The sequence below is a fragment of the Paramisgurnus dabryanus genome, chromosome 15 (assembly GCF_030506205.2).
Source record: "Paramisgurnus dabryanus chromosome 15, PD_genome_1.1, whole genome shotgun sequence".
Classification (NCBI taxonomy): Eukaryota; Metazoa; Chordata; class Actinopteri; order Cypriniformes; family Cobitidae; genus Paramisgurnus; species Paramisgurnus dabryanus.
In genome coordinates, this window is record NC_133351.1 from 32,299,814 (window position 1) to 32,313,401 (window position 13,588).

General features: G+C 38.3%; 1 protein-coding gene across 1 annotated transcript in view; it reads right to left on the reverse strand.

Annotated features, from left to right (window-relative positions):
- Positions 1-387: 387 nt before the first annotated feature.
- LOC135782679 (piezo-type mechanosensitive ion channel component 2) overlaps positions 388-13,588 on the reverse strand; it is an 80,545-nt gene continuing 67,344 nt past the window's right edge. The window contains exons 39-51 of the mRNA XM_065293133.2: positions 13,160-13,348; positions 10,471-10,669; positions 10,174-10,303; positions 9,840-9,987; positions 9,464-9,678; positions 9,100-9,258; positions 7,763-7,910; positions 6,861-7,049; positions 6,440-6,532; positions 3,686-3,855; positions 3,389-3,505; positions 1,738-2,010; positions 388-1,570 (exon numbers count right to left, since the gene is read on the reverse strand). Of these exons, the coding sequence (XP_065149205.1) occupies positions 1,318-1,570; positions 1,738-2,010; positions 3,389-3,505; positions 3,686-3,855; positions 6,440-6,532; positions 6,861-7,049; positions 7,763-7,910; positions 9,100-9,258; positions 9,464-9,678; positions 9,840-9,987; positions 10,174-10,303; positions 10,471-10,669; positions 13,160-13,348 (2,283 nt within the window). The 3' untranslated portion in view covers positions 388-1,317. The remainder of the gene's footprint in view (positions 1,571-1,737; positions 2,011-3,388; positions 3,506-3,685; positions 3,856-6,439; positions 6,533-6,860; positions 7,050-7,762; positions 7,911-9,099; positions 9,259-9,463; positions 9,679-9,839; positions 9,988-10,173; positions 10,304-10,470; positions 10,670-13,159; positions 13,349-13,588) is intronic.

A 13,588-nucleotide genomic window follows, 5' to 3' on the forward strand; every position in this document is an offset into this window, starting at 1 on the left:
AAGCTGTTGTTACTCCCTACCAGATGTGTGTAACATTAAATGGCAACAGCCGCAAGTAAAAAAAACAAAACATTTGTGATGTTCTGGTATTTTAGAACCTATTTCGCGTTATTTTAATCGGCGCGTTCGTTTCTCACGAAGTCTGACTGCTTCATTCATACGATAGAATAGAGCGAGCGAGGGTAAATGACTCCCTTGCCGCGCTCACGATAATGTGCACGGGCGCCCGGCGCGGTCTCGCGTGAAAAAATTGCTAAACAGCGACCCCTGGTCACAGAATTCGATAGGTCACAGAATTCGGCACAACACCTGGTTTCGGTACCCATCCCTACTGACAGCACATAATGAATAAACAGATCAGAATAAGAAAAATCTTCTAAATAACTTTGTTAACCTTTAAAGTGTGGGTTTGCTAACAGAAAGCACTTTATCCTCATAGCCTATAAATGGGAAAGTTTGAATTTTAATTGCAATGGCAATTAAATGATTTCTCATATCCGGACAGTGAGATGAATTTCTTATAAACCTAAAGCACTGCCTGTAAAATGGGATTTTCAGATATTTTATTTCACATGTGAAAAATCAAGTACCCTATAATAAATAATAAACAAATAATAGGAAGTTTAGCTGACATTACAAACGTTTCCTTGTTTAGGACATGCTGTGTTAGGATGATGTGATGAGTCAATTTTACAGTTTTTATTTACTTTCATTATAAAGAAAAGAGTAGCTAGAATATTCTTCAAATATTCACCTTTTGTCTTGAATTAAAGTTTTATGGGTTTGAAATGACATGAGGGTGTTTAAAAAATGACATAATTTTATTTGTTGTGACACTAAAATAAAACAATTTAAATCTTAACCTCCATTTCACATGCCATTGTTTAATATTCTATTCTTGTATGCATTTCATCTAAAGTAACATACAATGCATTCATGCTATACATTTCATCAGTACCCGTGGATGCTCTACCAGTTAAGCTACAGGAATGCATATTACTTAAATCACTGCAAATATATTTCATGTTTATAGCTTAGATGGAAAAAAGCAAACAGATGTTTTTTTACATTTTAACAGAAAAACAACTTAATGCATGCATTGTGTAAATGTTACCATGTCTTTGTGCCCAAATACTCCGAGATCCTCTTGTCATCATAGAAAATCAGGATCTGGGTGTGCTGAGTGTTTTTATGAGTTACAGTATAAATTGTGATGTTCAATTGTGGGAGATCTGCATTCATCCTGTTTTGATTTTCCTTTCATTAGTCATCGTCCGTATTCACACAATATTAAAATACATCTGAAGTGTGCAAAAGTTATTGTTTTTTCTGCCGTGTCATTTTGATCATGGTCTCTGGTGAGCGATACAAGAAGATGAGTTTCTCAAACATCTGCTCCTCCATCTCCATCTCTCCTGTCTCTCGCACAATGAAAATATCATTGCACAGTTTAAGCACGCGGTCCACGCACGGCAGCTCTTCGTACATGATGGATCGAGATATTCCAGTGAAGAACTCGCGTACAAACTTACCGACAACCAGAACTACAGACATGTACAGACCCACGATTCTACAGCAGAAAAACAGGTGAAATGTTAGAGAGAAACATTGAGAAATACAACAGCTGAACTTAAAAGTTTATCATCTCAAAGCTGTTCAGACCAAAAAGCAGTGTGAACATTCTTCAAAACATCATCTGTGTTCCACACAAGTAAGAGTTGTGTTACTGAAACTCACCCGTATCCGGCCAAGAAGCCCACACTGGACGGGCTGACTTTATCATTAAACACCACCATCTCAATATTTTGACATTTGCTAGTCGACAGAGCGGGGAAACACTCCTCCACCACCCACCACTGCGGACTCGTCTCTAAAGAACTGCTATTGGCTCGCTGCAGTTTGATGGACAGAGGACGGAAAAACTGTAGACCCACTTGAAGTCGACGTGCCACTTTAGCATTAGGTCCTGAAGATCCTCTGATGTATTTAGGAAGCAGATTTTCTAACATCCTGAGAGAAATCACAACGAGTAAGTTGTAAATAATCATATGGTAATGTGTTTGACACACCGGCTATGTTTACATGCTAGGGCTGTGCAAAAAATCGACTGCGATTCTCATGCGCGTGTCATCAGTAAAGCCGGTTCCGTGATTTGAAGTAAATCGCCATCAGCTGCTTTCAGATGGAGCAGCATTTATTACACAGACCCGTAGTTCACCGAGAAGCTAGGCAAAATCGCCTAGATAATCGGAGTCGATTTTGAACCCGATTTTGCCTAGCTTCTCGGTGAACTACGGGTCTGTGTAATAAATGCTGCTCCATCTGAAAGCAGCTGATGGCGATTTAATACTAATCACCGAACCGGCTTTACTGATGACACGCGCATGAGAATCGCAGTCGATTTTTTGCACAGCCCTATTACATGCACATGATTTTGTCAATCCAACTGAATTTTATCCGTTTTAAGGTTACGACAATACAGTTTATATGCACCCTAAACATTGCAATCTGAATAAAATGTTTGTTTACATTTTATATAATCCGAACCAAACATCTGCATATTCGCACAGCCAGGGTTGCCAGATTCGCGTATAAAAACCATCCCAATGGACATTCAAAAATAGCCCAAAAGCATCCTGAAGACTATTCACAGCTCAAATACCAACAATAATCAACAAAATCTTCATCTTTAACCCGCTAAAAAAAAAACTTATGGAAACAGTTTAAACAGTCAGGGGCGTAGGACTGGGTGTACAACCATTACTGATTACCAGGGCCCCAAGGGCCCTTGAAAATTCTAGAATATATTTAATTTTACCTGGATATTTTCATTTCCTAATTAAATTTCATAATGAATGTCAGATAAAATGTAAAGTTAGTGTATTGGCTGAATAACTGTTTGAATGAGTACATTTTGTATAAGTTAAAAATATCGAAAGTCTCACGGTCCCACCCCTTGCTAATGCGCCAAATGGTTTTGTCTATCTGCACGCACATTTTGTTTACGTTTTTGTTACTTTGTGCTACGCCCCTGTAAACAGTAGTCCAAATTTGAACTCGAAAAAATTGACTCGACTTGGCAATGCCATCTCTCGTGAAGTTCATGTTTTATGTCTGGATAAATGTCAAAGCTGAGTTGAGTTGGAGAAAGTTGTTCTTAAGAAGTTTTCAGATATAGACAATAAAAACAATTTTCGAACAGGCAACGCTGTAGAATGTACAGCACATGACCCCATTACCTTAATAATGCGTGTTGCTATTGTCTTGCATGTTTCTGTGACGAGAATCATGTGATATGTAGATAAGAGGTAAATATAACACGTGAATTTGAGAGGAATTGTCCTGCACATGTGCACAGGGTATTTTTGCAAAATACTTCGAGACTCACACTGGACGACTCTGTGTTCCTCTGAGCATGGACACCAGTTCTTGTTTCAGAGCACTGTCTTCATACTTGACAGTGCGTTCACCAGAAGCCTCTACATTCATCACCAAAGAGGCGTTCCTGCTCAGATGTATAAAAAACACATCAATTAAAAGATAGCCATTAAATGCATTTGATAGAACAAGCCATTTTACTCATTAGTGAGAATCTCCAGATGTGTGAAGTGAGAGGATAAAACTGCTTTCACTAGTCTGATCATTCTCACATCATCAATCGTGGCCTGTGTAGTGTAGTGTGTACCGTAGTAAAGTCCAACGCAGTGTGATGTAGATGTGTGTGGAGATGCTGAGCTCATGGATCATGGCTTCTCTGCTGGCTGGACTGATGCTCCACAGCAAACTGGCATCAGATTTGACCTTTGCCGTCACAATGTCCTCTGGCATATAGTTGACAATAAACTGCATTGCTGACTGAGAAACAAAGAGGATGATTTGATCAGACCACAGAACTGAAAGATGACAGACAAGATCTAGGTGAATCACACTGCATTAATGTTGATAACAATATCTGATCACATGAGCAATGCAGAAATAATCTGAACAAAAGAGCTTACAGTTTTTTTCAATCGCTAACAAGCGCTTACCCATACTTCAGATAATTTTTCTAAACACTTAACACAGAGTTCCACCTACAAAACACAATTGGCCAAATGCATAATTTTCTTCTCAAAAACACATTTTGTTAAATAAATACTAACTCTTCATTTCAAAATAGAACAAATCTTTCTCTGCACATAATAACTTTACCAAAACACTGGAAATCTGACTCAAAATGAAATTATTCTTTCAAAGAATAACACTTCTTTTCACTTCACAAGGTACATGCAATCAATTAAAGTACACCAGGTTTCAAAATACTGGCTATTGTTGACATTACAAAAACTGCATAGACTTTTATGTTTCAGTTTTTCAGGTATTTGCATGCAAAACATGCAATCCACTGTTTTTACGCTAAATGTCTTGGTTGGAACCTGTGTGTCCACATGTACAGCAATGTTCACATTCAAAAGCATTTCAGTAAAAAGCAGGTTTTCCCCTTACTCTTGACTACAGTAGGTAAAGTAGAAACACAATATGATAGAACAGAAAAAGTTTTACAGTATTGATCTTGATCATTTTTGAGAAGCTTTCCTCTTCTCCCAGAGGGTGGAAGACGTTGCATTTTTTAGAGGGACAAAAAATTCTACATATGCATTACTGTATGACCTTATTGACATGTCAAGTGAGAATAGAAACAATCCATTTAAAATGCAATACTTACCTGTTGGTTTGTTGAAAGATGTGTATAATGGAGGCCACCTCCTAAAATTGGGCTGCACTCTTTCACCAGCCTCTCTTACTGAAATCAGTGAATTTCATCACTTACTACTGTTTTTGCAGCCCTTGGAATGCCACCACCATGCATTCTTACACCTCTACATTGCCCTCTCCTTGGGCCTGATCTTCTCTGCTCCTCTCACTGCATCTCTCACTGCATCTCTCACTGCATCTCTCACTGCTCCTGCTCCTCTCTGCTCCTGCACCTCTCACTGTACCTCTCACTGCATCTCTCACTGTATCTCTCACTGCTCCTGCTCCTCTCTGCTCCTGCACCTCTCACTGCACCTCTCACTGCACCTCTCACTGTCCGGCACCTCTCACTGCTCCTGTACACCTCACTGCTCCTGCATCTCTCACTGCATCTCTCACTGCACCTCTCACTGGGCCTGCTCTTCTCCCTGGCCCTGCTCCTCTCACTGCGCCTCTCACTGCTCCTGCATTTCTCACTGCACCTCTCACTGGGCCTGCTCTTCTCCATGTGCCCCTTGCTTTTATGCTTCCTCGTCCAGACATTACAGTGTTTGTCTGTTTCTGTTTTCAAAAACATCACTCCTCAAAGTCCTGCTTTTACTGTATAAGTATCAATGTAAAAGAAAAATAACCTAAGCCAGACTGGAATCAGCTGTGGTTGGCCCAATTTACCCAATATAAAGGTTTTTATACTGTATCTATGGTTTGGAATATTGTTTTTGCTATTGTGGTATGTTGTGTGTAAGCATTTGTAAATACTACAAAAACAATCCATAATTTTGGTGGGAGGTATAGCTTGTCTGTTAAGAAAATGTAAGCATTGTGGAAATGTGTTTACTGACTGCATATTTTGTGAAAACGACATGAAATGAATAAATTGTATGGCCAAAAAAGACCGATGCTGTGCTAATTGTGTTTAGAGTTTTGAAAATGTGACAACTGATTGGACAAATGCTTGTTAGCGACTGAAAAAAACTGTAAACCAACATTCTACTTTAACCAATGAATCTTATATAAAGTCACAGATGTTAAATACGTTTAGTTTACACTGTTAGAAAAACTCTTTGGTGTTTTCAGTGAAACCTCTCAAACAATTACATTCTTTCAAAATGAAAAGTTCTCAGTGGAACTCTTATGTTCTACAATAACTCGACAGCAGTGGCGGCCGGTGACTTATTTGATGGGGTTGCACGATGCAAAGCTTGTCAAAACAAGTATTTAGCCTGTCATGTTTGTGCAAATATGTACTTGCTGCAGATGCTTTTAAAGGGTTTATGATAAAAGAGACGCTCACGTTTGGCAGATACCCGCTTAATCTCATGTGTAATCAGAGTTTACGGTTAAATTAGTGTCTTATGGGTATTTTGTAAACGTGAGTGTCTCTTTTATCATAAACCCTTTCGGTGCGTGTGCAGCAAGTCGCATTTTGACATGATGAGCCACACATGACACTCCAAACATATATTTTTTTAATTCCCTGCCCCTCGGAAGAGAAGTCACCATCCGCTACTGTCCTCCAGTAACCCAGGTAATAAGTGAAAGGCTTTGATTGCTTAAAATACACATTAAAGTTTCATAAAGTACACAGTATGGTATTTATCATTAAAGCTGTTTAAAGGATCTTAAAAACCCTGAATGGTGTCTTCAATATTTATTTTACGTTTACAATGATATACAGATGTGCTTCCCAACAAATAGGTTGTACCGGATGTGTTGCGAAGTGACTGGTCATCTTCTGGAGTGCTGATTCGGAGTATGGGATCAAATTCTGTTCCTGCGCACTCATCGTGAATAACGGCTGTACACACAGACACACACACAGAGACACACAAACACATGCAAACACACAAACAATTTTCAGGATAAATTATTTAATTAAGTTTATATTTTTTTTAAATGAATAAAATGAAAAAAAAATTTTCTTTGAGTAAAAAATTAAGGAAAAACACATTTTAAAAAACATTTTTTACTTAAATTCAATTAAAGTGAGATATTGTAAGATTAAATGTAATCTAAATGTTTGGACGTTACCAATGGAAGTAATTTTTTAATTTCATTCAACTTTTACTATTTTAAGTGTAGATTCAAAACGAAGAATACATGTATACTAGTGTAAAGTTACTCACCTCATATCCTAATATGCTCAGCTGAATAGACACATCTAACGGTTGATTGGTTACTCCTGCAACAGATTTGACCAATGACATGAAGAGAAGAGGGAACCAGACGATGCAGATAAGAGCAAAAATTATGAAGCCACCCATGGTGTATTTCACCAGCATTTTCTTTTTCTGTCCAGGTTTGTGCGGATATTTCTAAAGCCAGAAAATAAGACAGAAACTTCAAATACAGCACAAACATGCCACCTTTACATGCAAGAACATCATTCATGATACAGTTCATTTCTGATTTGTCATGTTTGGAAATTTGTTCTGTAAACACATGTTTGCGTTGTAACCTCTGCATTTGGTCCTTCTCTCTAAACTGTGACAATAGCCTTCATTATTATATTTGTGCAGTGATATTGCTCGTGTTATTATTGTGATATTTGTAAGTCACTATGTAGTGATGGGGACGAGACCGCCTATGCCGAGTCAAAACCGAGTCTTTGAAGGGTCGAGACCATTGGTTTTCAAATAGAGTCGAGTCCAAGTCAAGATTGAGTCTTTGAGGAAGCAAGTCCGAGTTGAGACAGAGTCCTTTAGGAGTCGAGACCGAGGCGAGACCAAGACCATAAAAACATGTCAGTTTTCATATTCATATGTTTTTTATATGAACATAAAAAAATGTGCTGGTCTCGAGGACTCGGTCTGAAAGAGTCCTTCTCCTTTCACTGTGGTCCGAGACCGAGTCAAGACTGAGTCTTTGAAGGAACGAGTCCGAGACGAGTCAGAGAAAGCAGAAATTGGTCTCGAGTCCAAGACCAGACTCGAGTACATCATCACTATCCCTATGTGTATCAATGATATGCAATTACTGTAATTGAATGTTGATGACAGCTTTGAATAAAATAAAATCCAACTCTCACCTTTTCCGCTTCCCTCCAGCACTTCAGGATAAAGATATTGGCATAAATATCCTCCACACAGATCCAGTTAGACAAGCTGAGAGTCGTGTCTGTCCACACCCAGTCCATCACAGCCCGCAACTCAGTCAGAAAGGGAACAATCCGGAAACTACAGCCAAAACACAACAACGTCAGCAGAAGATAACTAGAGATAGAAACAAGCATCAGTCTTAAATCAAAACGACAGGTATTCAGGTATCATAGTCGAATTTCATTCTTTTAGCTCCAGCTGCCAAGTGACTCTCTTATGCCCAACTGTGGAGGATTTTATGTGATAAATGTCATCCTCCAAAAAGAGTTTATTTTTTCATAGTCAACCCAATTGTGTGTATATGTCTATAGGACAGTAGTAATGTGCAGACTTCTCAAGGGTCCTCAGTCAGTAGCCTAACTCCTCCTAAGTCTCTCTGTGTTGGATCTGAGAAGAGATTGTTTCCGGGTTGTCTTTTACAATCTTCCTGGTCCTGGTTTTGGGTGGTTTTAGATGTGTGTGATGCAGTGTCTTTATGGTCTTTTCTCGTCACTCTGAACAGTGCTTTTCAGTCCTTGGCTCCAAACCATGTGATGATGTTTCCTGTGAGAAGACTCTCCACAGCCCCAAGCTTTCAGCACCCTGTTAAAGACCCTAACCCTGGCCAGACCCTAAAGAGGATGGTAGAGATGCTCTTGTCACCAAACTGTGTGTATGTGTGGTCCATGAAAGCTCCTCTGTGAGATGGATCCCAAGGTATTTAAAGTGACTGTGAAAAATTAAATTGAATTTTACATAATTTAAGCAAAAAACTTTTTCCATTATTTACTCAAGCCATCCGAGATCCATAAGATCATCATCTTTCATACAAACACAATTTGAGTTATTTTAGTACATTTCCTGGCTCGTCCAAGCTTTATAAATGGTAGAAATCAGGGTCAACGACTTTCAAGGTCAAATAAGTGCATTCATCCTCCACAGAAGTAATCCACATGGTTTCAAGGGGTTAATAAAGGCCTTTTGAGGGTAATCCATGTGCTTTTTGTAAAAATAATATCTATAATTAAAACTATATAAACTATAATAACAAGTTTACAGTATTGGCCAGTGCGCATTATGTGTAGCAAAAGATGCTTAAGATCTGGTAAGAATCTCTAATTTTTAAGCAACGGGAACGATACCGTTTTAACCCAAAGAAGCATGTAAAACAGGAACCTTTAAAATCCAAACTTAATTTGGCACTGACTCATTCAGCATCCAGGACTGATTTAAAAGCATCACCTTCATTGATATATAAGAGTAATGAGTAAGTGAATGATGGACGTACCCCTGAAATAGGAAGAGGTTGAAGTAATTGTAGTTCTTAGTAAGAAAGTTGCCAAGAACACGGTTTGGGTAGCCACATTTGATCTGATACGCTGAGAGACCAAAATAGATGCACTTTACAAAGTACCACAGCTGAGCAACTCGATTCCTGCTGAATCTCCTGCAATAGAAAATCCCATAGTAAAAACGTTAGGCTTGTTTGATGTGATCTGTAGCACAGCGTTGTGTTATATATCATTCCCACAGCTTCAGTTGACTACATAGGGAAGATCTCTGTTATGTTAACAAACCCTGGGTGCCTAATAGGAGGAAATGAGAAACTGCACACCCATGTGAACTTACCGAGATATTCTGAAACTCCTCACCTTTCTGTGACACCAGGCAGTATGAAGAACATCCAGAAGTGGATCCCAAAAACCAGCACCACCTGGAAAACGCACTTTCCAAGAAGAGTTTTCCTCAGATAGAGAGCGCGATCCACGATCATGGTGCTGAACTGAATCAGTAACATGACGAGGAACGCTTCAGGAACCTGATCCTCAGACAATGACTCCGTTATATCAGCCGCCGCACTGTGCTTCTGTAACAACCAATACACTCAGTAATACAATCACTGGATTTCTGGATGGAGATTTTCATATAATTAACACAACTGGAAGGACATCAGGGTGCGTAATTAATTTTCATAGAGTCAAAGTATGAGAAAAGCAATGTGGGATTGATAGAGCAGTCGTGACTTACTCCAAATGCCCAGTATCCAAATATAATGATGATGAAGTTCACCACGTCTACCAGAAACATCAGCGCATACACATCACACACAGGACTGTACTCAGGGTGAATGATGTCATAGAAGAATTGTCTTATGGGTAAGTATACATGTAGACCACTGAAAGGAAAAGAGAAGCAGGAGGATGCTTGTTTTACATCACAGCATTTCACAGCATCATTCACAGAAACTTTGTGTAGTGTGTACAGAACCAAACTGAAGTATTTAAACGTGCATCATGAAAGCAGAGTATATTTTTATTTGTATGTATTTATATTTATTTGTATGACGTTGTTCATTTCTCACAGCTCTATGATTGCAGCTTTGGCCTCCAACATTCGGTTGTTCATGTATTGTTTCATTCGATCCTTTCTGCTTAGCCTCACTTTCACCCGCTGCTTTTTCTTTGAACTTCGTTTCTTGTGTTGTTTCCCATCTGCCGAAACATTTTTAATCATGTTAGCAACAGATATATACAGCTGTTCCTTAAAAGAATGTAGGCTAAAGTTGCATCTGGTGTCATTAGAAGGACAGAAATGACACTCAGCATTTTTAAAGTGCAGTTTTGAAAATGTCATATTGTATTTATGTTTGGTATCTCACCGCCTCTCTCAACGCTTTCTCCTTTCTGCTTTTGAAAGAAAGATGTGTATGAGGTCTGCAGAGGAAGGAAAGGCAGTTTTCTCGTTTTTTCTTCTTGTCGTTTCGATGCTCCGGTCATCTTGTTCTTTTCGGTTTTCTTCTTCAGCTTCTTAAAGAAGTCTGGCATCTCCACCTCTTTGTTGTCCCAAAGGCCGTGACACTAAAGGTACAAAATGCACGAACACCTCATCTCATGAACTCTTTTAACAATTATCTCTCACTCTCTCTTAACAATCAAGTCTCTTAGTGGATTAGTTTATGTGTTCCTAAGCTCACATCAGTGACTTTTTTCTGATAAAACACAACTATTGATTATTGGATGAATACCTTGATATAACAAACTGGAATATAACTCCATCTTGAGGGTTGCACTTTCATGCTGCATAAAACCTTAAGTGTAATGTTGGATAATAGTCTGGGCAATTCCATGCAGTGTCAATCTTATCATAAAAAAAGTTTTAACCATACTGATATCTCAGATGTGTTGGGGAAAGTTACTTTTAAAAGTAATGCATTACAATATTAAGAATACTCCCCAAAAATGTAACTAATTGCGTTACTTACTTTTCATGGAAATTAATGCTTACGTTGCTTTTAAGTAACTTTTAAGTACTTGGCTGAGGCTTGATCTTTTTCAGGCTTTGGGGTGTTGTTTATGATCGCAAAAATGTCAATCTCTGGTTTGCCATCTCCGTTTCTGACATAACTGTTCCTGCTCAGGTGCACAGAGTGCGTAATTGTACATTAATACAGTATGTTCAGTTTTATTCAGTACATTATTTTATTTTTAAATTGAATTAATTAAACTGAAAAGTAACTCGCATTATTTTTTTTAAAAAAGTAACTCAAATATTAATGTGTACATAGTGCTGGGCGATAATTCGATAACGATAATTTTACCTGTATAAACTTTTTCGATAAACCGATCAGGACAGTTCGATAAGTGATCGATAATGTTTAAGCACTGTGCGTAATGTTGCGCGAACACTTCCGGATGCGGCACGCGCTCTTGGTTTACAATCACAGTGTCAGTTAGACTTGAAGGAGTGGAAGATGAGGCAAGTTATTCATTTATTAGTAGAGACCTATGATTTTCGCGATGCGGATAACGTGGACGGAATCACGGAATCCAAATGCGCGGAAACTTTTTCTTTTGTGTAATGTTGAACGCGCAAACAGGGTTCGTCAAACACAGCAGACACAATAGGTGCAGTATACTGTACTTTCATTCAGCGTCCGCCTTGCGCACACACACGTCCGCACAGCTTTAAAAGTATATTTACAGGACATTCACAAATTCAGGAAACTGAGGAAAAGCAGCAGATCCACCACTGCAGTGAATATAGTGTTTGGGTATGTGCGCTCCCACAGCAACGTGACACTCTTGACATCCATTTATCAGCGTGTATAGCTCGTATATGTATAACACACGCGTGATCACTGAACTGAGTTTTCTTTCTTGTTTAAGTGAACATAAACAGCTGTTACTCAGTATATTGAAACTTAAAGCAGTCTGTCTTGGTTCTTAAAGTGACAGTAGTCTGCTGCTTTTGTGTCCGAAATGTGTTGATTTCATAACAAATAGATTACATTAAATACAGATGCATTAAAACAAGATTTTAGTATTTGTATTTGTCATGTTCTGAATAAAAAGTAGTTTAAAACCATTATTAACTGTCTGGTTTTTACAATTTTCATTCAGGAGCAAAAATCTGCCTTTAAATTTGACAGGAGTAAAGATTTGTTATTTATCATGATAATTATAGATATCGACTGATATGGAAAACATTTTCTCGATAATTTTTTGAGTCATATCGCCCAGCCCTATGTGTACATTTATAAAGTAATGCGTTACTTTACTCGTTACTTCAGGAAAGTAATATTACGTAATGCGTTACCCCCAACCCTGTGTTTTAATACCCATGCAAAGTCTCAAAAAAGGTTTTTTATTATTTTCCAAGGTCAAGTAAGTGAAAATGTAATTGTCACGTACATAACGATGATTCTTCCTCATAAATGTGCACACACAAAAAAAAAAAAAAAAATTTCCAATGTTTGTTGTATTTCCTGCTGTCTCCTGATATATCTTCTTGTCTCACAATTTTATGCATTTGTGTATGGGGGGAATGTGATTGGTCGAGCCTGGTCTACTAAATGGCGTACAAGTATTGGACTTGTTATCACAAACGAGCTCTCTCTCTCTCTTTATATTTCAAATAGAATCCTATTACGCTGCTTATAAAGGCTGTCTGAATGAATGTTTCCTGGAGCTGCCTTCTTGCCTCTGAAGTCATTGCCTCATGAGGCAGTGAGGCAACAAGTCAGCTGTCTAAGCTTTCGGATGCAGCCGTTTTTTTGTTTACTTTTTTCTTTTTGTTTCTTTTTCTCACTGTGTAGCTCTGGTCTTTAAAAGTAAGAAGGTCCCTGGTTCGAGCTGGTTCAGGAGGTCCTTAAATAGCAATCTGTCCATTGGCTGCCGTGATTTTATAATTGATTCAGAGCATTTCCATCCCTCATTTCAGTGAACAGCTCATACAGCTTGTGAACGCATGCTTGTGGTTGAATTATAATGTATGACCTTAGAGTTACTGAAACAAATAGGTTTGATGTGAGGTAGTGTCATTTGAGTGTTGTTGTTGTTGCTCATCACCTTCAGGATGGAGCGATGGAAGAACAGAGCGATGAGCTGGATAAGATCCAGCAGGACGTATCCATCTTTCTTCTCAATCCCAACGATGTTGGGCAATGCAAATGCTCGCTCCACATTTATCCCACGATACGCTGATGTAGTCCACGGAAAAAAGCCAAACTGAAAAAAATACTTCACTACAACTGTGAGCTGATTAAAAAGAAAGAGTAAAGAAGAACAGATGTAAGTATGATAAAACACTGCACATCTATAGTTTAACAGAGTTACAAAATTTAATTTAAAGCAAATTTTATGACATGATAAAAATGCACATTTTACAAATAAGTTTCAACAGTGAAAAGTCACACCAGTGTTCATTAATATAATTTTTAACTCGTGATTAGATGACTGATACAGTATTAGGTAGATAATCCAGGTTCATGATTGAAT